Raw genomic sequence first — 25055 nt, forward strand, 5'->3', positions numbered from 1 at the left:
CTCCCACCTTTAAAGTTCTCTGACAAGTTAGCTTCTTGCTCTTCCTCACACATGATACTCCCTTTTCCCAACTGCGTTTTCACTGGCTTGCAATTCTCTTTCTCCTTATCTTCTTTTTGCTTCTCTGGTTTCCTTCCAGTTTCAACTAAAGTCTTACCTTCTGGGGAACTCTCCTTCCACCAAGTTAATTAATTAATTTAAAACTTCAATACAAAATAGAAAAAAAAAATTGTCATGTGAACAGCAGAACATAAAAGAGAATTCAAAATATGAGACAATAAATTTTTATTTCAATGAAGCCTATAATAAATATACTGTATTCAGAGCTGTCCATCTTTACTTTCTTCCTTTTAGGTTTTCTTTTCTTCTCCGCTGCGTATTTTTTATTTTATTCCCTTTCCCCCTTTCCTCCTGTCATTTCTCCCAAGAAGGCTACAATTAAGTCCTGATATATTTATATGTATGCACACATACCATATACACATTCATATACATAGATATTTATACATGCACATGCATGCATACACATGTACATTCATATACATCTATATAAGACTGTACTACATTTGTTTGTCCTCTGTTTTTCAGAAGGTGGATAACATCATCTTTCATAAGTCAAAGTCTCCAAAATTTTCTAAATCTACCAGTTCATCATTTTCCACACCATAGCAGTATTCCAACTGTATCCTGTCTAGTTATTTTAAGTAGTTTAAAATAATATTGATTAATGTGGCTGAAATATAGTGTAGTTTCCCTGTTTTTCTTTTTTAATTAAATGTATTTTAACTCTGATTAACTTTTGATTAAATATTTTTGGTTGCACATTATTTATTTATTTTTAAAGATTATATTTATTAAATATTTTCCCCTAGTTAGCTTTAAAGCAATTATTTTACATTTGCTTTTTAAAACTTTTGAGTTTCAGGTTCTCTCCCTTATCCCATCCCAATTAAGAAACCATATGTGAAGTTATACAAAACATTTCATAAAAGTCATGTTGTAAAAAAAACAGATATCTCATTGTAATGAAAAACAACAAAACTTCAAGAATAATAAAGTTAAAAAAAGTGAAAGAGAGGCAGAGGGAGAGGGGCGAGAGATGAATGAGTAATTCAATCTGTATTCAGACACAATACATTCATTTTCTTGAGTTCATTTACTGACTGTGTGATCCTGGGCAAATTTATTGTATTTGAAAATCAGATTTCCTATTCGGCTCTGGGTGTGGTGTGTGTGTGTGTGTGTGTGTGTGTGTGTGTGTGTGTTAACCACAAATGCTTGAAAATCCCTTATTTCATAGAATTTCCACCCTTTCCCCTGAAGGATTTTACTCAGTTTTGCTGGGTAGGTGATTTTTGTAGTAATCTTAACTCCATTGCTCTCCAGAATATCATATTCCAAGCCCTCTAGTCCTTTAATGTAGAAGCTGCTAAATTTTGTGTTATCCTGACTATGGCTTCACTATACTTGAATTGTTTGTTTCTGAATGCTTCTAATATTTTTTCCTTGATTGGGAAATTCCAGAATTTGGTTATAATATTCCTGGAAATTTTCATTTTGGGATCTCTTTCAGGAAGTGATTGGTGAATTGTTTCAGTTTCTATTTTACCCTTTGGTTCTGGAATATCAGGACAGTTTCTTTTTTTTGATTATGACTTTTAGGTAGACCAATAATTTAAAAATTATCTCTCCTGGATATATTTTCCAGGTCAATTGTTTTTCCAGTAAGGTATTTCACCTTTTTTCCCCGTTTTTTCATAAAGTCATTAGCTTCTTTTTGCTCAATTCTAATATTTAAGAAATTATTTTCCTCAGTGAGCTTTTGTACCTCCTTTCCCATTTGGCCAATTTTGCTTTGTAAGGCATTCTTTTCCTCATTTACTTTTTGTATTTCCTTTTGTACTGTTCTCAATTCTTTACCTAATTTTTCCTCTATCTCTCTTACTTGTTCTTCAGAGATCCTTTTGAAGCTCTTCCATAGCCTGAGCCCAAATCTTGTTTTTCTTGGAGCTTTGGAGATGTAGGAGCTTTGACTTTGTTGTTATTTTCTGAGTGTGTATTTTGATTTTCCTTGTCACCATAGTAACTTTCAATGGTCACCAACTTTTTCTTGTTTGCTCATTTTCCTAGCCTATTACTTGGCTTTTTATTTTAATCTTTGTTAAAATAGGGTTCTGTTTCCAGGGTGGAAGTGCACTGTCTCAAGCTGTTTTCAGAGATCCTTCTAGGAACCTGATTACAAGCCCTCTTCTCTGGCCTGGATCTGCCCCCCTTGTAGTTGAAAGCTCTAGTGTGCCAAACCAACGGACTCCTGCTTAGCTGGTGCTGTGGCTGGAGTTGCGCTGGTGGGCCCTGCGCTGGGGTTCCATGCTTGACTCCCGTCCTGTTACCACAGACCTTTCAAGTCCTCTTTGGTGTCACTCAGTTGAGAGACCTGAAAGTCACAGCACTATCACTGATTCAGAGGTTCTACTTTATTGAAGCTGGGGTTGAGGTCATGGTTGAACTGCGTTGGCAGTCTACATTGGGATTGGATGCTGGGCTCCTACCCTGGTTCCAAAGACTTTTTCTGCTGACCTTCTAAGTTGTCTTTGACTGAAAAATGTTCTACTCCATCTTTTGGGGTATTCTAATGCTACAAAATTTGCTTGAGTCATTATTTAAAGGAATTTGAAGTTGTTTTGAGAGAAAGGTTGGATAAGTTCCTGCCTTTATCCTACTACCATCATGGCTTTGCCTCTGATTAAATATATTTTAACTTAACTTTGTCTGCGATCAATGATTGCTGCTCCTACCATTTTTTTCTAATAAACTTTACTCCTGATCATTACTATTATGTTTGTGTGTCCATCTTATTTTCTATCCCTGCTGACTCCTTTGCTTTACTTCTACCTACTACCTTACCTTTCTATTACTTAACCTACCCCCCCTCCTCTTCTCCGTATCTTCCCCCCAAGGATCCCTCTGTTATACTCTCCCTCTACCATTTCCTTCCCTCTTTATCTTATTCCCATTAATCTACATACCTTATCCCATTCCTGTTAGTTTGCAGACCCTTCTGTACTTTCGGATCCTGTTCCTTTTCCCTTTTATTTATAAATTTGCAAGATTTTTATACACACATACGCACACATGCACGCACGCTTAACTTTGCTAGGTCTGATATTTTTGGCTGCAACCTTAGTTGTTTTGCTTTCAATATATAGTGTTATCTAAGACCTGCAGTCTTTGAAATTAGCCACTGCTGAATCTTTTATAATTGTAAGCGATTATAATTGTGACTCTATCATATTTGAATTATTTTTTTTGTTGTTGCTTGTAATATTTTCTCCTTGATCTGGGGGTTTCAGAGTTTGGCCATGATATTTCTGAGTTTTAGTGCCTTCTTCTTAACCCACTTTTGTGTAATTTTTTTCTTTAACTTTAAACAGACATAATGGGGGTCCTGTTATTTGTAAAGCATCCTAGTAGATGACAAGAGTTATACAGTAATAAATAATGCAGAGTCCCTGCTTTCATGGAACTTACAGTCTAGTATGAGAGGTGATATGTGTATATAAATAGAAATTATACAGTTATAACCATAAAAAAGATGAAAAATAGTTCTTTGAGCTCAAATGATGATTTGAACAATTCCAGTTTTGTAGATGGTGAGAGATCAGGAAAGGCAGGAGTTTAAAATTTTTTTTTAACATTCTTTTATTGAAGTCACTAAAATTTTTTTTAGTTTGAAGGTAAGCATAAGAACGAAGCTATTAGTCAACAGCTTCATGTTTTACGTAAAGAAGTGAAGCAGTTACAAGCAGAAGCCTCCAAGCCGCCATCACAGAATATTGTGGAAGCAGCTGTGCATGCTGAGAACTTGATTACGTAAGTTTTTAGACATCATTAAGTGTCCTTTCTAGAAGAATATAGATCTAAATTTGAATTTATTTATGAATGTGATATTGCATTAATAAACAGTATCACCTAGCCTTAATTAGTATTTTCAGAACAGCATTTTGCAATAATATCTCTTAATATTTTCAGAGCTGTCTTGTACATTTCAAACAACTTGCATAGGTTGTAACTCAGGTTTGTATTAGAGATGTTCAAGAGAATCAGAACTCTGAAGGACTCAGTAGTTGTTAAAGGATAATTCTCGGGTCCTACATTGAAAGTTGGAAAAATACCTTGGAGGTCACTGAGTTAAAACTTCATTTTACAGATAAGAAAACAGGTCCTAAGAAGCTAAGTGTCTTGCTTAAAGTCACACAGAAAGGGAATAGCAAGGCTGAGCTGTGAACCCCGATTTTTTGACTCCAGATCCAGGATTCTTTCCACTTCTGCCTCCTTTAGTTATCTTTTCTCTTGTTCATCAATTATGAAAAATTGAACCCTGCTTGTTCTCAGGATTATTCTCTACCTTGACCTGCTAGCACAAGGCAGGGGAGGATTCTGCAGAGGGGCAGGATGGGCAAAACTACAGTGCCTGCTACTCCCAGGTGTTGCCTTTTAGATAATTTACAGCTCATTTTGTAAACTCTGAGAATAAACAAAGGTTTTTAATGAAAAACATCTCTTTTATTCTCTTGATGTTTATACTGCAACATTGAGGATTTGATTCTTAAGTTAAAAACTTAATTCTTATTTTTTATACATACTTAGAGCAATACAGTAGAACACCAGAGGATCTGACCTAAAGAGCTTAAAATGAAGCTTATAATGGCATATACTTTGTAGATAATGTGTAGTTGAATAATAAAACAATGCATACAGAATATTTAACTGCAAACTCAAGAGTAGGAAAAGTGGGTTAATTTGAGCTTGTTTTTATTAAGGTTGAGCTTGTCCTAGAAGAACCAGAAATTCATAGATGCTCAAAAGATGACATGTAAAGCTATCATGAAAATGGGGTAGGTAAAATAATTGCCCCTATGGAATGAATGAAATTATTAATAGAGAGCCTTAGACTACCTGCACAAATTTTGCCAGAGGAAAAAATGGAAGGAACATAAGGAAACATTCTTAAGAATTGTGATTTTTCTATCAGTAGATGATAGTATTTTTTTCCCATTTTCTTCCAGGGCCTTAGTGAATGCCTATAAGTTGCAGCCTACACCTGGTATTCAGAAAGTTGGTATTGGCCTCTTCTTTACAGTTGTGGAGTATGTGTGTGATGAGACACAACGTCACCCTCCTACAAGACAATTCTTTACCTCCTGCATTGAGATCTTAGGACAAGTAAGTTTAGATGTATTTCATGGGTTCATATTTACTGAATTTTCACATTTTGATACCCTATGTGCTTTTATCAACCAGGTAAAGTTGGTGTTGACTTAAGGTTTAATAGCTAATCTTTTGACTCCCCTCAAATTAAAAAAAATTATTACCCAAATTTTTGTGTGACCTTAAGTACGATATATTGTACTTTTATTTATTTTGTTAGATATTTCTCAATTGCATTTTAATCTCACTCAGATTGCCAGGGGATTTTTTTGCCAAATTTTGAGATCCTTGACTGTGAGTTTGACATCTCTGAAATGGGATATTGTTTCCATTGACATGAATCACAATCCTATTGTTATAGCTCCAAAAAACCCTCCCTGGAGTTGATAAGCTTCTGTGAATTTGGAATGAGGCTAGTTCTTTGATGACAGACCTTCAATCTGGACCTGTCTTCAGAACCTCTCCAATGTAGTGGAATCAACCAGAGGTTGAACTTTGAGACATTTCACTATCCTAGGAGCTCAGTTGGTACCAAAAAAAATGGAGAATTCTAATTTGTAAACAAATTCTTTTTCACTTGTCAAGGTGTTTATCAGTGATACTAAATCGGAATGTAAACGTCTGCTCCAGACAATTTTGAAGAATAGAAGACTTTGTACTCTACTCTCTCCTTATTTTACTCCAATTGCTGCACCTGAAGAGTTCATAAACTTGTATGAAAAAGTGGTGAAGTTTTTAAGTGAAGACAATAGTGATATGATTTTCATGCTGCTAACTAAGGTAAATTATTAATAATCATAATCATAATATAAACAGTAGTCTTATTCCTAACTTTAGGATAAAAAGGAACGGTAGGATTCTGCCTGACAGTATGTCTTCTGCTATGCTGTCATCTTCCATGTGGTATCTCTTATCAGATTTTGGCATTAGGCATTTCCTTCCTATTTCAAGTTGATACTTCAGTATGCCTTGGGGATACGTATGTTGGACATAATTGTTTTATGTAGAATTAAAGATAAACCCCCAATACTTTATCTTTTAGAGAATTTATAAATGTCTATAGTGATAACAATGGAATTTATTTAGGGAAAAGTACTCTGAAATAATTATGAACATTTCCTCTTCATTTGTGATTTACTTTGTCAAATGTTTTGCATACTTAACAAAAAGCCTTCTAAGTCAGTGTCATGCCTTTTTTTGGAAAGAACTTGCCTTCTAAGAACTTAACACTCATACCATGTTAATAATTTTATTTATCCAAGAAAATGAATTTCAGATTACTGCCAATGGTCTAAATATGGCAACTTTTAAATCCATGAAATTTGAACATCTTAGTGAGCCAGAGATTTATCATGTTAAAGAGAGAAAATATCTTAAAATTAAACTCTAGTCTTTTTAATATGTAAGGGTTGTTTTGACAATTTGGGGGCCAGAATAATATTTTTAAATTGTTTGATATAAATCCTGCACTTTGGTACTAATTTGAAGGATGTCCTAATCATTCCATAGTAAATGATTTATCTTTGGTAGGTCAAGGTAATAGTGTACCTTTCGTATTATCATGTCAGAAAACATTTTTTACAAGTCTTATTATGTATTGTGTTATAGTCAATATAGTCCAAAAAGAATCATATAATTTTATTTACAACTTCTGAGATAAATGTGTGCAACATTGAGGTAGCAAAATACAATTTTAAATCAATTTATAACTAAATGACAAGATTTGGAGATCATAGAGATCTATATAGCTTGGAGGTGGAGCTATTGTTTTTGTTGCTGTTATAATCTGTACAATCGTAATAATAATAATATCTCCTAGGTTATTGTGAGGACAAAATGAGGTAATATTTTTGAAGTGCTCTGTAAATCTTAAAGCACTAGATAAATGTTAGTTGTTATTTCTTGATAAGATTTCTTATGCATATTTAAAATATTTAGCAATTTCAACAAAGTAAGTATACATAGTTATGTACAAGCCATGTTGCTGATTACTGGGAATACAAAGAGAAGAAACAAAATAATCATCTTTAAGGAGCTTATATTTTAAAATGGGATGGTATTATGCCATTCCTGATAATATTGACATCTTTGGGGTCTTTAATTCTTTTAGGAAATTGGATGATTAAGGCCAAATTTAGTCCTCCCAAAATCTGCCTGACCTAGCCAACTCAGATTTTGTAAACAAGTACTGTTATCATTAAGTATATTGACTTTGCAATTAAATTGCAAGATAAATATCCCCACCCTTTTTGCTACTCCATTGAGTTTTCTATTGCAAATAAACACGCCTTCCTATTTTTTTTTTCTTTTTAGTTCGATCTTAAGCAATGGTTAAACTCCACTAAACCTCCTCTGTCTGATCGTACCAGGCTTCTGGAGTCCATTCATTTGGCACTTACTGCCTGGGGCCTTGAACCAGATGAAGACATTTTGATGTCATTCAATATTTTCTGTAAACACTGGACTTATCTCCTTCTGTACCAGTTCCCTGACCAGTACAGTGACATTCTAAGGCTGCTCATGCAGAGTAAGTATATTTAGTTCTAGATTCTAATGTTATCAGATTGCCTCACAGTTAATATGTTGCCCTTTCAAGTCAGAATAAAAAATTTCTTTTCTTGTCTAATAGCATGTTAACTCCTCAAAGCTAGAGATTATGTTTTTTCTTTTTTTCTTTCTTTTTTTGTATCTGTTATTGTGAAATTGAATTTATGGATAATTAAATTTATTCATAAAAGTTATGGCAAGAAAAGTGTGTCATGAAAGTCCTCCCCTCAAGTCCCGGAAAGCATTCATTGGAAACAGAAAAAGGAAGAATAGGATCTTCCTTATAAGATTTCAGTGGAGGGGAATTTTGTGAAATTTTAATGTGTTAAGTAATGATTACCTTCCCCACATAGACTAACTGTTTGGGGTATAGGATTGGGGGAACACCAATCCTTTTGAATTGTATGATGCATACTCAAATAGGGGACAAGTTTGAGACTATAAATTTTGTGTGGTTTAGTTCCCTGGGAATCCACTTTTAGGAAATTAGTGAAAGAATGTGTGTGTATGTGTAATCCTTTGACTTTGACTAGTGGACAAATACTCAGATGTGAAATGTGCTATGTACATGCTGTTTTAAAAGCAATATAACCTTTAAATTTAGGGAAGGGGATATAAAAAGATGGGAATGTATGCATGTTTTATTTTTTTAAGCTTATTCTTATTTCACACTTGCAAAAGAATTGTATTTCACCAATTGATAAATGGTGAAATGATATAAACAATTTTCAGATAAAGAAATTGAAACTATTTCTAGTCATATGAAAAGGTGCTCTGTCACTATTGATCAGAGAAATGCAAATTAAGACAACTGAGACACCACTACACACCTCTCAGATTGGCTAAGATGACAGAAAAAGATAATGAGGAATGTTGGAGAGGGGATATGGGTAAACTGGGACACTGATACATTGTTAGTGGAGTTGTGAACTGATCCAACCATTCTGGAGAGCAGTTTGGAATTATGCCCAAAGGGCAATCAAACTGTGCATACCCTTTGACCCAGCAGTGTTTCTACTGGGCTTATATCCCAAAGAGATCTTAAAGGAGGGAAAGAGACCTATATGTGCAAAAATGTTTGTGGCAGCCCTCTTTGTAGTGGCCAAAAACTGGAAACTGAATGGATGCCCATCAATTGGAAAATGGCTGAATAAATTGTGGTATATGAATGTTATGGAATATTATTGTTCTATAAGAAACGATCAGCAGGATGATTTCAGAAAGGCCTGGAGAGACTTACATGAATTTATGCTAAGTAAAATGAGCAGAACCAGGAGATCATTATACATAGAAACAATAAGATTATACAATGACCAGTTGTGATGGATGTGGCTTTTTCCATAAATGAGGTGATTCAAACCAGTTTCAATGATCTTGTGATGAAGAGAGCCATCTACACCCAAAGAGAGGACTGTGGGAACTGAGGGTAGATCACATTATAGAATTTTCACTCTTTTTGCTGTTTGTATTTTATTTTGCTTCTTTTTTTAAAAATTATTATTATTATTATTTTACTGGTTTGATTTGATTTTTTTTTTGGTGTGGCATGATAATTGTATAAATATGTATGTATGTATTGGATTTAACATATATTTCTACAATGTTTAATATATATTAGACTATTGCCATCTAGGGGAGAGGGTGGAAGAAGGGGGGGAAATTGGAACATAAGATTTTGCAAGAGCTAATGTTCCAAGAATTCTCCATGCATATTTTTTGAAAAATAAAAAGCTTTAATAAATAAAAAGAATTGTACTTCATGTGTTGATATAAAACTTTGTCATCAACTTTCTCTGCTCATATTTTTCCAGAATTTTTATCAGTTTACAGTAAAGTATTACCAGCAAATCAAAAATTTCTATCTGCTTAGTCAATAATTATGTAATTTCATTTTTAAAGTTTCAGAAAAAGTACTTATTAATACCTGTTTTGACCCCTTGGAAGAAATGGAATTGTATGTCTGTCGGTTTTAATTATGTGAAAGGTAGAAAACAGGGAACTCTGATCATCTTAGAAACTGACTGCTCTTCCTGATTGAGGTTGTATTCCAGAAGCCTCTCTGTGTTGATTGCCCTACTGGCTCTTCAGCCTTTTTTCTCTCATCAATGGACTTAGGTCCTTAAGTGGGAGAACATTTAGCTCTTTGGTCACCTTTTGACCTTGAGGTCAGGCTCCTGAGAGATTCTTACCTTACCAACACTCAGCCCAGGGTAGTTTACCTTGACAACATTAACTCCCAGTCAAAACCAAACTGTTAGGAAACATTGGAAATTATAAAATTTCCATGTCAATTCTATATTCACACACTTTTTCATTGATAATTCATGGTGTGTAATCCTGTCTCTGCTACTTAGTTTTGCTTCTACACTCTCTGGTCCAGTCAGAGTGACTTTCTGTTCTTCACATATGACTTTTTATTCCTTGTTTCCATTGCTTTAATGAGCTTCTATCTCATGCTTGGAATGCTCTCCCTTTTCATTTTTATCCTTTTTCCCCTTCAAAATGTAGTTTAAGTATCAAACTTTTATATGAGGCCTTTTCTACTTTTCCACAGTTCCTAGTGGCCTTTCTTCCAGATAAGCTTCTACTTCTCGTGTGTGTGTGTGTGTATGTGTATTTCTTAATAGCACATAAACTCCTTGAGGTCAGAGGCTCTTTCATTTTGTTTTTGTATGCCCAGTACGTAATCCAATAACTGGCATATAGTATATTCCTAGAATATATAGCAAATGTTTATTTATTGATTATCCATTTAATCTATAGCAAGTGACTCCATCTCCGTGGGATTTCATCTTTCTGAGTTTTAATTTTCATCTATAAAATGAGGAAATTATATCAGATTATTTCTAAGGTTCATTCCAGACCATTAATCTTATGATTTCAATGCTGTGGCAAAATAAAATGTTTATTTTGGAATTTTAAAAAATTATTATATAGTAATACCAAATATCAGACTGAACATTCCTTATATAACATAGTTATTATAGTAGTAATGATTTGTTTTTTTCCTTTCCCAAGGCTCAGCTGAGCAGCTACTGAGTCCTGAATGTTGGAAGGCAACTCTGAAAGCTCTGGGTTGCTTCTCATCTGAGAACAAAGAAGGGGACTGTCCACTCCCATTAACTGAGAACCCTGTATTTCCAAGTTCTCCAAATATTCTCTTGTCAGATGAACAGGTATATAATTTTTTGTCTTTTAAATCTCTAGTCCTACACTAATCTTTTCTTCTGTTTTTTATACTACTGTAATTTTAGGTTGAACAAACAACCCTAAATTTATCTGCTTTTTGTGTTCTGTGTGCTGAATATTTTTGTCTCATTTGATTATTAACCTTATGATTTCCCATCTCTTCATTTTTCTGTACCTAGAATGGTCTTACCCTTTCCTTCTCTCTGCCCTTGCTTGTTTAAATCCTACAATGATTATTTAAGGATGTAGTTAATCTTCTGATGAAATTTCTACTCTTCCACTTCAATTCAAAGTGATCTTTCTATCTCTAAACTTCAGTAACACTTAAAACATTATTGTATGCTTTATGTCATCTTGTGTTAATAGTTATCTTTTATATGTACAATGTTACCATTTCAGGAAACCATTTTCTATAATGCCTAGTGCAGTACTGTAAACATAATGGTTCTCAAAAAAATTTGTTGGTTGTTAATTATTCTTTCAGGTAATGGAGACAATACAGTGGCTTTCAAATTTTTTCTATAAGTTACGGTTATCCAAGTTGGACTTTAAAAGTTTTGGATTATTTTCAAAGTGGACTCCTTATGTGGCTGATGTGAGGACATTATTGAAGTACCTTGTGAAACGACTGATTGCCTCTGAAATGACTTGCTTGGGGCAAGACCCTTTAACTAACAGTAGAGCAGGTAATAAACTTTTAGTGCATTGTGGAACCAAACTTAGTGACTTTCTTTTAAAGAAATCTGAAAAGACTTGTTAGGATATTTAAGTCTTTTTTTTTTTTTTTTTTTTTTTTTGTGATGAAGCTGTATACCTCATCTGTCAGAAAGAAAAGATGGAAAATATATAGTGTAGGTGTGAGAAATTCATCATATCTCACTGTTATTCATACATTATGCGTTTTGATACAGCTTGCCCTTTCTCTGCCTTTAGGACAGAGAGGGATGAGAAAAATTTTAAATCTTTATCTTATTGTTCATACTATTTCTTTGAACAAAATGTTCTTAGAGGTTTAAGTAACCATCCTGGGAAAGTGAAAAATTGTCTATCCACTTACATAAGTGAAATTTAATTATAATAAAAATAGTTATTTGGTTTAATTAAATTTTACTAAAAGAAATGAACGCAGTTTCTTCTGTGGTCACATTGTTACCATATGAATGTGATATTCAGATTAGGAGAATATTAATTTTTTTAAAATAATTTTTTGAGTTAGATTGCTTAACTATATCATCTTTTTCTAAAAATTATTGTACCTTATTTTAGTGTTGAAATCTCTGCATTCACTAATTGTTCAGCTCTTCAAGCCATGGATTCTGGTTTTAGAAGACAATACAAGGTAAATAAGCTTTTAGATATTTTAATATCCAATGTCAAGTTCCTCTGATATTCTAATGTCAATTTATTATATTGTAATATTATATTTTCAGTGTTATTTCCTTAATCATAGGTAAAGATTTTTCTTTTTCACATACTTGAGTTATGCCTCTAATAGCTTCAGTACAGTAGCTGATCAAAAACAGAAGAATGAATTAATGTTTACTGCCAGGAACTGAACTACACATGGGAGATACTAATAGAAAAGCAAAACCGCTTCTGCTCTTTTTTTAAACATGCTATTTAATACTATTTTATTTTTCCAAATACGTGTAAAGTTAGTTTTCAACATTAATTTTTGTAACACTTTATGTTCCAAATTTTTCTCCCTAACTCCTTTACCTCCTCCCTCTCAAAGACAGCAAGCAATCTGATATAGGTTAAATATTCTGTTTTTGTCTTGTTGTGTGAGAAAAATTAGATCAAAGGGGGAAAAATGAGAAAGAATAAAATAAACAAAAAGGTGAAACTATTATGCTTCAATCCATATTTAATTTCCATAGTTTTCTCTTTGGATATGGATGACATTTTCCATCCCAAGTCGATTGAAATTGTCTTTGAATCACCACATTGCTGAGAAGAAAAGAACTAAGTTATCACAGTTGATCATCCTATAATCTTGTTCTCTTAGTTCAACTCATTTCATTCAGCATCAGTTCATGTAAATCCAGACTTTTCTGAAAACAGTCTGTTCATCATTTCTTGTAGAACAATAATTTTCCATAATTGATTGATATATCATAACTTATTCAGTCATTCATAACTGATGGATATCCACTCAATTTCCAAGGCCTTGCCACTATGAAAAGGGCTATTACAAACATTTTTGTATATGTGGGTACTTTTCTTTCTTTTATACACCCAGTAGTGAAACTGCTGGATCAAAGGGTATATATACAGTTTTATAGCCCTTGGGGAATAGTTCCAAATTGCTATCCAGAATGGTTGGATCATTTCAGAATTTCACCAACAATGCAATCGCATCTCAGCTTTTTCATATCCTCTCCAACATTTATCATTACTTTTTCCTGTCATCTTAGCCAATCTGAGAAGTATGAAATGGTACCTCAGAGTGGTCTTAATTTGCACTTCTCTAGTCAGTAGTGATTTAGAACATTTTTTTAAATGACTGTAGATAGCTTTAATTTCTTCATCTGAAAGTTGTCTGTTTATATACCTTTGACAATTTATCATACTTTTATTGTTATAAATTTGAATCAGTTCTTTGAATATTTTAGAAAAAAGGCCTTTATCAAAAACACTGGCTGTAAATTTTTTTTCCCCAGCTTTTTGCTTTCCTTCTAATCTTGGCTACAATGGTGTTGTTTGTGCAAACCTTTTTAATTTAATAAAAAAATTATCTAGTTTGTTTTTATTTCATAATGCTCTCTAGTTCTTTGTTGACCATAAATTCTTCCTTTCTCCATGGATTTGACAGATAGACTATCTCTTGCTCTCCTAATTTGATTAGAATATCACCCTTTATGTCTAAATCATGAACCCATTTTGACCTTATCTGAGTATGGGGTTTTAGGTGTTGTTATGCCTTGTTTCTGCCATACTGTTTTCTGTTTTTCCCAGCAATTTTTGTCAAATAGTGAATTCTTATTCCAGAAACTGGAATCTTTGGATCTATCAAACATTAAATAACTATAGTCATTGACTACTGTACCTTGTATACCTAACCTATTTCACTGATCTACTCTATTTCTTAACCACTACCAAGTAGTTTTGATGACTACTGCTTTATAATATAGATTTAGGTCTGATATAGGGAGGCCCCTTTCCTTTGCATTTTCTTTTTTTTATGAATTCCCTTGGTATTCTTATCCTTTTGTTCTTCTAGATGAATTATGTTACTGTTTTTTCCAACTCTGTAAAATAATTTATTGGTAGTTTAATTGGTATAGCCCTGAATAAGTAGATTAATTTATATAGAATTATCTCATTTTTATTGTATTAACTTGTCTTATACTTAAGCAGTTGATATTCAGTTATTTAGATCTGACTTTATTTGTATGAAAAGTGCTTTGTAATTGTGTTCATATAGTTTCTGGCTTTGTCTTGGCAGATAGACGTGAGTTATCTACAGCTATTTTGAATGGCATTTCTTTATCTTTTGCTGCTGCAGCCCTTGCTCTTTCAAGGCATTCACATTCTGATGTTAGTGTTAAATAAATATTTCTTGATAGTGATTTAAATTTGTTGCTGATATTCTTATGGTCCATGACTTCCTTAATGTGTTTTCTCTGTTGATGTAGCTTGAAAAACTCATACCTCATACAATTTTTATCCAATATTTAATATATATATACCTCATTTGGAATCTTGAAAACACATAAATTGCCTTCCTCTTGTTTTTGTTTTTATTTTTTATAAGTGATCATGTGCGATTCAAGCTGCCCATCTCTTGTTTCTTATTCTTGTTATTTAAGTGATTAAATATGTTTTATGGCTATATCTCCAGTAATATCTTTTATTACATTTCACACATTTGCATAATTATTGATAATATCCTGTGGGCTTTTTAATACCCTCTTTACATTGCCCTTTGAATTGTTGTTCTTTTTTTTTTTTTTTTTTTTTGCTTTTTTTGTTTACCTGCACTCAACTCTTATTTTTGTGCTAATTCTAAAAAAGGTAATAGAATTGAAGCAGAATTGAACACTCACTTTCAGTTGTCCATGATAAAGAAATAGACGACCATGATTCACATGGGTGCTGCTACAAGTTGCATGTTGAAATTACTTATTTATACATATGTATTAGGACTTAATGTTTCTTTTATAGCCATAACTAATTTTTTACAATGGTATTAATAATTTCAAATCATTCAGTTTAACATGATTTATCACATAGATACACTATTTTGCAAGCTTTTAAAATTTTCATGAAATTAAAGATGTTCAAAGCTATAATGAGCTGAGATATTGGAGTGGTGAGCCTTTTTGCCACTAAAAATATATTGAACAGAATAATTGTCAAGGATGCTAGAAGAGTAAGGATTTCTATATTGAGTTGGAAGTTGAACTAGATGATTGATACCTAGAATATGCTCCATTTTGATTCTAAAATTCTCAGTCTGATTTTGTCAGATGAGTACCATCAAATATTTGAGAAGTTTCTGGAATTCAGAATGTGGTGATTGAAATTTTATGGAATATTGGCCACATAATATGAAATTGACTTGAATTAGGCAAGCCCAAAGTGGCTTTTATTGTGACTCACTTAGCATTTATACCTCATTTTTTGACCAATTGGAATTATTTAGTATTTAGTCAGTGTTGTATAAATATAGATTAATTTTTTTCCTATGGAGAACATCTTATGAAATTCTAGCCATGATTTGAATTCTACTTGGCCCATGGGTGGAACAGTGTGTTGTAGTCATTAATCGTGTGAGTGTGTGTATGTGTGTGTAATCACAGTGTGTGAGGAATGAAAGACTAAAAGGCTGTCAAGTGATGGCATTGTCGATAACATGCTTTCTGTGCCAGGCCGAACCGTAAAACTACAATGAAATAATAGAGGAGTGGCCCAACTAATTTGATCTCTCTTTTAAGTAGATTAGTCATGTCAACAACTTAATGCTCTTGATATTCTTTAAATGTGATGAGGCCATATCTTTCAGGATTTCCCACATATTAGGCAAATTTTATCACTCTAAATTTAATCACTGATGTTCTGGTTTTTAACTGTTCATTTCTTTGCTTCAAAGCAATCAACGTTTCTATCCATGGCTGGAAAGTGACACTTCCATGGCCTCAAGTGTTGTACATTTGTTCACTGAATGTATTGAGATTTTACATGAAAGTTTTAAAGGTAAGCAAATGCCAAATTAGGGATGGCATTAGCAATTTTCCCTGTCTCTATAAGTCATTAAAGTTAATCTTTGATTTTCATGCTCTTTCTTTTATTTCATTTTGATTATAAGCATTATTTTCCTGAGTGTGTGTGTTTTCTTCTAATGGGCTTCAGCATAGTGCATATGTTTTTCACAAGACTCCAGAATGACTTAAAAAGAGATCAGTTTTGTTTTGTTTTAATTTGACCTTCCACTTGTGGAAAATATTATGATCTTAATTCAGATTTTTAGACCCTGTGAGTCTAAAGTTCAGCATTCTTTCAACTATACCACATTACCTTTCTGTGAGTGGTTGGAAAAGTGGGACGTTAGATGCAGGAAGAGACTTATGGTACAAAAGAGTAGAAATTTTGAGGGTCTTGACTAGAGTAGTGGAGATAAAGGGAGAAGAAAATGTGAGTGACATTATAGAGGTAGAGTCACCAGGATTTAGTAATTGATTAGATATGGAAAATGAGGCACTAAGAGTTATTAAAGACTGATGAAATTTTAAGTTTTCATAACTGAAAGACTAGTAGTACCACAAACAGAAAGGAGGACAATTATTTGGGGCATGTTGATTTTGAAGTATAAGAACATAAGTTATTTGGGGTATGATTTTGAGATGTCCAAGAGACAGTTATAAAAAAGAATCAAAAGTTCAGGGGTGATAATAAAGCTGAGATGGATTTCTGAATCATATCCATAGAAGTAGTTGAATTGAAGCATTGGGAGGGGGTAGTGGCACTTAAGAAAAGAATATAAAGACAAGAGACAATATTGAGTTGTTTCTAAATGTTTGACACTGAAGGAGAAGTGAGAGAGGTGCCAGCAACTTGAAATATAAGAGGTAGTAGCAGGGTCAGCAGACACCAACTTTAGGTGACTTCTTTAAATACTTAGCTCTTAGGCTTGGAGTTGTTCTTTGGTATCCCCATTACTTCCCCTCTAAAATACCACACGTAGTCTCCCTTTTTAGCTGGTCTTTTTTTTTTTTTTGGTCTTTTAGGAGAAGAAACTATATTCCATATACTAATTCACTACAATTTGCCATTCAATCAGTAATCATTTTATTTCTAGTTTTTGCTACCATGAAAACAAAGTTGCTACTATGAGTATTTGGATATGGATGATTTTCCTGTTATGACTGGCATGAATAAGGTTCTTTCCAACCTGGAAAGGTTGGAACCAGGTCCAACCAACAAAGGACTTTCTAAAAAGGACATAATTTCCTTTATCTCTCTAGTTAAACATATCAAGTATTCTTTTTTTTTTTTTTTTCTTAAGCTTGTTTTCACTCTTTTTCTCCTTGGGATATATTTAGAACTCTTGAATTTCCCCTTATTTATCTCATGGCTTCTGTGTTTTTACCAAGAATAACTTAATACTTACTAGGAATTTTCTCATAGCTAGCATTGATATAGAGCTTTAAGATGTGCAAAAGTGCTTCACATATATTAGCTCATTTGATCCTCATAACTATCTCTTGAAGCACATGGATTATTTATTTCAATTAAATAGATGAAGAAAATGAGACAGACAGTGGTGAAATGACTTGCCTAAGGAAATATAGCTACTAAGGAGGGTCTCTAAGGCCATATTTGTACTCAGTTCTCTCTGACTCCAGTGCTTTCTTCACAATTCTACTCAGCTGCCTCATAATTTTCATTTTTCTTCTTTCTGGAAGGAAACTGAAGGCTTTCTACATAGGAACCTGAGGTATATTCTTTTTCAGTAATTATTCAAGGCCTTCTCCAATGTACCTCCACATTTTAAAGGCAGCTTATGTCACACTTGAAAAATATTATCAAGTAAGAAGGGATCATAAGATCATAAATTTAGAAGTTGAAGCATCCTAACCCAACCTTGTCAATTTACAGATAAGAAATGAGGCCTTGAGTAGTTGTTACTTAACTAAGGTCACATAGGTAGGAGAGTTGGATTTATAACTCATATACTTTGGCATTATTATAATACTACCTTAGCTCTTGTATGCCCCCCTTCTTTCCTCCGATTGGAAAGAGTTTACCTAGAGCTCTAACAAGATTCTCTACTTAAAGGAAAGGGGTGAAAATAGACACCTAATCTCTTCCATTAGTAATTCTCCTTTCCTACTTTCTTTTTAACTTAAGTTTCATGTGTGTTTTCTTCTGTCATTAAATTGTGTTTCTTGTACCCTGGTACTTAGCATGATACATAGAAGGCATTTAATAAGTCTGAAAAGTTTGGTTAATATTTATAACATTGAGTCTGTACTTAAACATTTTTGATAACAATCTTTTTTGGCGATTTTGTTTTCTAGGATGATAACTATTAATATATTTTTTAAAACTTAGATAAACTCTTGCCTGGTGATGAAGGAACACTTCGACTACACTTGATGCATTATTGTGAAACATGCACAGCACCCAAAATGCCAGAATTTATTCTTTTTGCATTCCATAATGAATACCAAAAGCTTCCATGGAGGGACATGCACCCAGACCAACTGCTAATGGAGGCATTCTTCAAAGTAAGCAGTTTATAGTAGTAAAAATAATGATTTTATAATGAATAATATGTATCTTTGCCAGTATTTAAAAGACTTTGAAGAACCCCAGAATCAATGGAGTATATTTTCTGAAATCTGGATTATTTTTTTTAAGTCAAAATTATACGAATAAAAATCCATTTTATTAATCTCCTATTGATCTCTTTTGTTTTGCATCACCTACATTTCCCAATGCATCCATATCCTGACCTCTTCTTAGAGAAAGATATCCTTATAATAGAGGGAAGAAAAAGAATGGGGAAGAAGCAGCTTAATAAAACTAGTCAATATATCAAAAATATCTGATTTTTTGTGCAGTGCTCTATTCCCACAATCCTTAACTTTTATAAAGGAGCCAGAGGGGAGGGCCTGCTTGGTAATTATAATTTTGTAGCATTCCATTTCCCTTGTTTTGTTTTTCTTTCCTTTTACAGTAAAGAATTGGAAACAAAGCAGATGTCAGTTAATAGAGGAATAGCTAAACAAATTGTGGTATGTGGGTGTTACAGAATTTTATAGTACTATAAGAAATGATAAATATATTGATAGAGAAATTTGGAAAGACTTGTATGAATTGATTGCTGCACAGTCAAGAAGAACAAGGAAAGCAATATGCATGATAATTACAACTATGATTATGCATAGCTACATTCATGTACTACAACTTATTTAGCTAATTCTCAATTAACAGATATCTATTTTGTTTGCAATTCTTTGCTGTTACAAAAAGTGTGTAGCTATAAACATTTTGGTATATATGGGACCTTTTTTGTCTTTCATCAGAATTGTTAAGGTTTAAGCATAGTAATGAAATCTCTGGGTCAAAGATTATAGACATTTTATTCACTTTCTTTGCATAATTCTAAATTGTTTTCCAAAAGTGTTGGACCAATTCATAGGTCCACTAATATTGTATTTGTATGCCTGTCTCTTTACAACTGCAACATTAAGTATTCTCATCTTTTATCATCTTTGCTACTTTACTGAGGATGAGGTGAAATGTTAGAGCTGTTTTGATTTGCATTTTCCTTATTATTAGTGATATACAACACATTTTCATATGGTTGTTAATAGTAGTGTAATCATTTTGAGAATTTAAAAAAAACATCCTTTGACTACTTAATAATTGGAGAATTTCTTGTGTCATATGTTAAATCTATTACCCTATCAAATTTCCTCCTTGTATTGGAAGCATAGTTCTTTTAGATTTAGTTATTTATAAGAATGATTAAAACACAAATAAAGTATATAACACTGATTTTGTATCCCCAGGGCCTCTAAAAAAGGGAAGACATCTTATTGTACCTTAATTTTTAGTATCTATATATCTTGAATTCTGAGGAATGTTTAAATAAGCTGTCATTGAGTTTTATTTTCCATCTCAGAGAAGAGACAATTAATGAGTGATTCTATAACTGTTTGAGTGTGTAAATTAATAAAGATGTCAAGTAGTTATTTTATTTTTTGCACTAAAAAATAAACAAGAGGAGATAAGCTTAACTTTTATGTTGAGGGAAAGTGTTAAAAATAATGATTGTTTACTTTTGTAGAGTGCTTTATGAAGTAATTTCCTCACTGTCTTAGAGTAGATAATGAAATTGTTTTTATTTCTGTTTGGCAGATGAGGACACTTAAGTCCTGATGAGGTTAGGTAACTATCCCATGATTGTATGACTAGTAAATGACAGAACCAAGGTGGATGCTTAAATCTAATCAATTTAAATCCAGTGTTCTTTTTCTCTTATGAGGAAAACCTTTGTGACTCTTTAAGGTTCATAATTACAAGCAAACCCTCTTCCCCAAGCAGTTAACCTATCTTGTCCCTTCCATTCACCACTTTCTGGATCTCTCCACATCACCTGGCGATTATCTAAAGATATTGGAGCTGCTCGCACTAGACACTGCTCTTCTGGTGGGTTATAAAACCTGTCTGCTGGAGCCAGTGCATCTTTATCAAAAATTTAAAAATTAATGGTATAGAGAACTAAATTTAGAAGTTCTCTAGGGTTATCCGTGGCTCCCCCTTTCTTTTGTTTTTGGAGGAGTGTCTTAATGTCTCTGTTTCTTCTTTCTACAATTGCCTCACCTTGAGGATTAAAGGGTATGCCAGGGGTATGTAAAATCTTATACTGTGCACAGAAGTGTTCAAAATGTTTGGAAGTATATGCAGGTCCATTATCTGTTTTTATTTCTTGTGGCACACCCATAATTGTGAAAGCTTGTATGAGGAATTCAGTGACCACTCGGGCTGTCTCTTTTGCTGCTGGTATTGCAAAAGTAAAAGCTATCTACCACAACGTGGATAAAAGACGACCAAAAGATTTATAATGGGTCACATCCATTTGCCAGATTTCATTGGGTCTAAAACCACAAGGATTCTTCCCTGGAGGGAGCATAGGAATGTGGAAAGGAAGGCAAGCTGTACAGCTTTTTATTATGCTCCTAGCTTCCTCTTTTGTTATCCCAAATTGTAAACGCAAAGCTCGAGCAGCCTGATGGTATTTAGAATGGGATTCCTGGGCTTCCTGAAATAACAGAGTACTAGCTAACATAGTCAGAAGGCTATCTGCCTTTGAATTTCCGTCAAAAATAGGACCTGGAAGTCCACTATGCGAGTGGACATGCAAGATATAAATCTTGCCTAGATGCTTTCTCACTTGCTCTTGAAGTTCCTTAAAGAGCTGATATATATTAGAAGCTGCAAATTTTATTTGGGCTGTGGTAATTCTTTGTACCACACCTACTGAATAGGCTGAATCAGATATTATATTTATATTGCCTGGGTCATAAGTGAGAGCTAGCATGATTGCATATAATTCGTTCTGTTGAGTGAACTGAAAAGGAGTTCTGACTACTCTTTTTATTGTTAAATCATTGAGAGTATACAGCACAAATATTTTGTTTAGATGTGTCTGTAAAGATAGTAGGTCCTTTAAGAGGAACCTTAGAAACCTTCTCTTCAAAAATCCATTGCCAATTATGCAATAGTCTGGTTATCTTTAATGGAGATCTGTGTGCAAAATTTGGAGCTGTGGCCAATAAAATTTGCCACTCTGGGGTGGTCTCGCAGCATACATTAATTTGTGCGTTAGGATAAAAGGTGTATATCTTGTCAGGTCTTATCCCAGATAATTGTACTGCTTGTTTAATAGCCTTTAATAAAATTCTAGCCACAAGCACTGGGTAAGGAGTAAGGCTTTGTTCTGGTTGTGCTGGGAGGTTCACCCACTCTATCACACTGTCTCCTTGATGAATGACTGCTGTGGGTGCCTCTTTCGTAGCAAAAACTGATATTTCCAAGGTTTTTGAGTGACTCTTTCAACCACATTGGATAAAGCCAGTTCAACTTCTCTTAAAGCCTTTCAAGCTTCTTTTGTAAGCTGGCGTGGTGAATTTAAAGCAGTGTCTCCCCTTAAAATGTCATATAGAGGTTGCAATTGATTGGTAGTTAAACCTAACACTGGATACATCCATTGGATATCTCCTATTAATTTTTTGGAAATCATTCAAGATGTTCAACTTCTCTGTTCTTAAAGACAGTTTTTGTACTGTAAGTGCCTTAGGATATATTTAATATCCTAAATATTGAAAAGGAGCATGCCTTTGAATTTGTTCGGTAGCGATATGAAGTTTGTAGTTTCTTAGTGTTTCTATGGTCTTTTGTAGACATGCTTCTAACATTTGTTCCTCAGGTGCACACCCCAAAATATAATCCATATAATGTAACTTACCTTTGGAAATGCTTTTCTTACTGGAGCAAGAGCAGCAGCAACATACATTTGGCACAAAGTAGGGCTATTTTTCATTTCCTGTGGCAAAACTGTCCATTCATATCTTTTATAAGGCTTAGCTAAATTAACACTGGGCACTGAAAAGGCAAATCTTTTCATATCCTCCTTATCTAGAGGGATAGAATAGAAACAATCTTTTATGTCTTTACCCAAAGAGGCCATTCTCTAAACAACTGAGTAGGAGATGCAAGTCCAGGCTGAAGAGTTCACATAGTTTCCATTTGTTCATTTACCTTTCTTAAATCCATTAACATCCTCCATTTTCCAGATTTCTTTTTTATAATAAATCCTGGAGAATTCCAAGGACTTAGAGGTTGTAAATGTCCTTGGTCAAGTTGCTCTTGCACTATATCTGCAAAGGCCTGAATTTTATCTCTTGTTAAGGGCCACTGTTCTACCCATACTGGTGTATCAGTTTTCCACTGAATAGGAACAGGTGAGAGTGTTGGCAGGCCTTCAACAGCAGCCCTGCCTAAAAAGCCGAAGTACTTAATTGTAATCCTGCTGCTGTAAAATGTCTCTTTCCCACAGATTGATGGGGATTTTTTCAACCACAAAAGGAGTAAAAACTCCTGTTTCATTTTCAAATGTCCATCTCATAGGGGCAGCACTAACTTCTGCTGCTATTGATCTTCCTACACCAGACATGTAGGTGTCTGCCTTAATCTTTGGCCAGTGACTGGGCCAGCTGGCACCTCTAATGACAGTACGATCTGCAACCATGTCTACCAATCCTTTTAACGGTATTCCATTCACATAAATAGTGAGCATAGGTCGGTCATCTGTCACAGCTGCAGTCCAAAATATTCCTAGACTCTGCTGCTTGAAGCCAGAATCTGGGCAACTATCATCAGATTGTCTATTAGGATATATAACAGTAAGCCTGATGCTACTACTTCTCCTGGGTGATGTCACACATTGTCTGCTTGTATTAGTGACTGGGATATTAGCTACAAATTCCCCAGTTTCCCACATCAGTGTGTGGATGGCCACTGTTTTGTAAGCACTCTCTGGAGGTGAAATGGTCAAGCCTACTGTTCCTGGAGGCAAGGGATCCATAGGCTGGACAGGAACAGATTTCACCTCTCTAGGGGATATCTCAGTAGTTTCTACTGCATACAACCCTGTTTTTCCTAATTGCAATCCCCTTTTACCCTCCGATTGCCCTTTGGTTGATTGATTGTGTAATCTCCTTCTTTCATCCGATTGCCTTTTGGCTAATTGATCATATCTTACTAGCAAGTTTCTAAAGACTCTCTGGGTGTAACCTTGGCTGCCATCTTGCCCCACCTGGGGCCCTGAAGCTGGGCCCCGTCTCTCATTTCCTTGAGTCAATCTACATTCAGAGACCCAGTGAAAGCCTTGGTTACATTTTGGGCATGGAGTTTTGAGTTTTATTCTCTCACCCTGTCCTCTCACTCTATTTCCATATCTACATTAGGCTCTCAAATGTCCAACTTTTCCACATTGAAAACATCTACGAGTTTCTCTAGAAGCTCTTTGCCAAGAGGGACCCTGTCTTTCCATGTTCATAATAGTTTGGGTATAATAAGCATTTGTGCCCACTGTGGCACAGCGCCTTATGATCTCCTCTAAAGAAGAGATTTTTATCTAGTCCCCGTATAATTCTTTTGCAAATCTAATTGGCATTTTCCTTAGCCAGATGTCTGGTCATTATTTCTGTGGCAGCATTATCTCCAATGGTTCTTATTACAGCTGTTTGCAAACGTCCCACAAAATCAGCAAAAGGTTCATTGGGAACTTGCTCTATTTTTCTAAAAGCTTTACTTCCATCTTTCTGTCCAGGGAGAGAATTCCAAGCTTTTATGGCAGCCTTAGAAATTTGCTCATACACTCTTATGGGGTAATAAATCTGTTCTGAATTCTCTCCATACTGACCTTCACCAGCTAGTTGGTCAAAAGTGATTTGTCCAATAGCTCCTGTTTGCCTATTGTGTTGGGCTTGAATCCTACATAATTCATGAAACTCTTAAAGCCACAACAAATTTTGTCCAGGTTCTAAACACATCTTTGCTATGGATTTCCAATCGTTCAGGGTTAAGATTTCATAAGACAAATTATCTAGTAACATTTTCACATAAGAGGATGTAGCCCCATAAAGAGTGCAACTCTTTTTCAATTCCTTAATTTTTTTCCAAATTAAAAGGAGTGTATTTTCTCTCTTTTTGACCTCAAGAGTCAAGCTTTTCAATCACAGGATATGCATTTATAAAATCAGATATATCTTCTCCTTCATTTTTTGCTTTAATTAATGCCTCTTCTAATCTTGTCATATTCTGCTTCACAGGAGAAGCTGACTGTGTTGCTGCCTCTCTCCCACCCCTTTCTTCCTCCACCCATGAAGGGTTAATTAAGGGGGGAGGGTCATGAGATATGGAATGATCTAATTCCTCCTGCTGTGAAGTATCACACTCAGAATTGTACTTAACTCCATTCTTATCTGAATTTTCCTGCTTTTCACCTAGTTTAGTTGGCACTTTCTTCTTTTTCCTTATTTTAACACTTATAAAATTCCCTAAAGCCAGTTGTATTAAATTATATGTATTAA

At 34.1% G+C, this 25055-nt stretch overlaps 1 protein-coding gene across 3 annotated transcripts in view; it reads left to right on the top strand.

Annotated features, from left to right (window-relative positions):
• Nucleotides 1-25055, top strand: part of EPG5 (ectopic P-granules autophagy protein 5 homolog) — a 141398-nt gene that overhangs the window by 96787 nt on the left and 19556 nt on the right. For all 3 annotated transcript variants that reach the window (XR_004230864.1, XM_031945999.1, XM_031946000.1), the window contains exons 28-36: nt 3728-3870; nt 5067-5223; nt 5794-5988; nt 7522-7735; nt 10774-10931; nt 11429-11630; nt 12211-12283; nt 16040-16143; nt 18502-18677. Coding sequence is in view for 2 of the 3 variants with exons in the window: in XM_031945999.1 (XP_031801859.1) it covers nt 3728-3870; nt 5067-5223; nt 5794-5988; nt 7522-7735; nt 10774-10931; nt 11429-11630; nt 12211-12283; nt 16040-16143; nt 18502-18677 (1422 nt within the window). In the remaining variant the exon portion in view is untranslated. The remainder of the gene's footprint in view (nt 1-3727; nt 3871-5066; nt 5224-5793; nt 5989-7521; nt 7736-10773; nt 10932-11428; nt 11631-12210; nt 12284-16039; nt 16144-18501; nt 18678-25055) is intronic.

Source organism: Sarcophilus harrisii, chromosome 1 (assembly GCF_902635505.1).
Source record: "Sarcophilus harrisii chromosome 1, mSarHar1.11, whole genome shotgun sequence".
Lineage (NCBI taxonomy): Eukaryota > Metazoa > Chordata > Mammalia > Dasyuromorphia > Dasyuridae > Sarcophilus > Sarcophilus harrisii.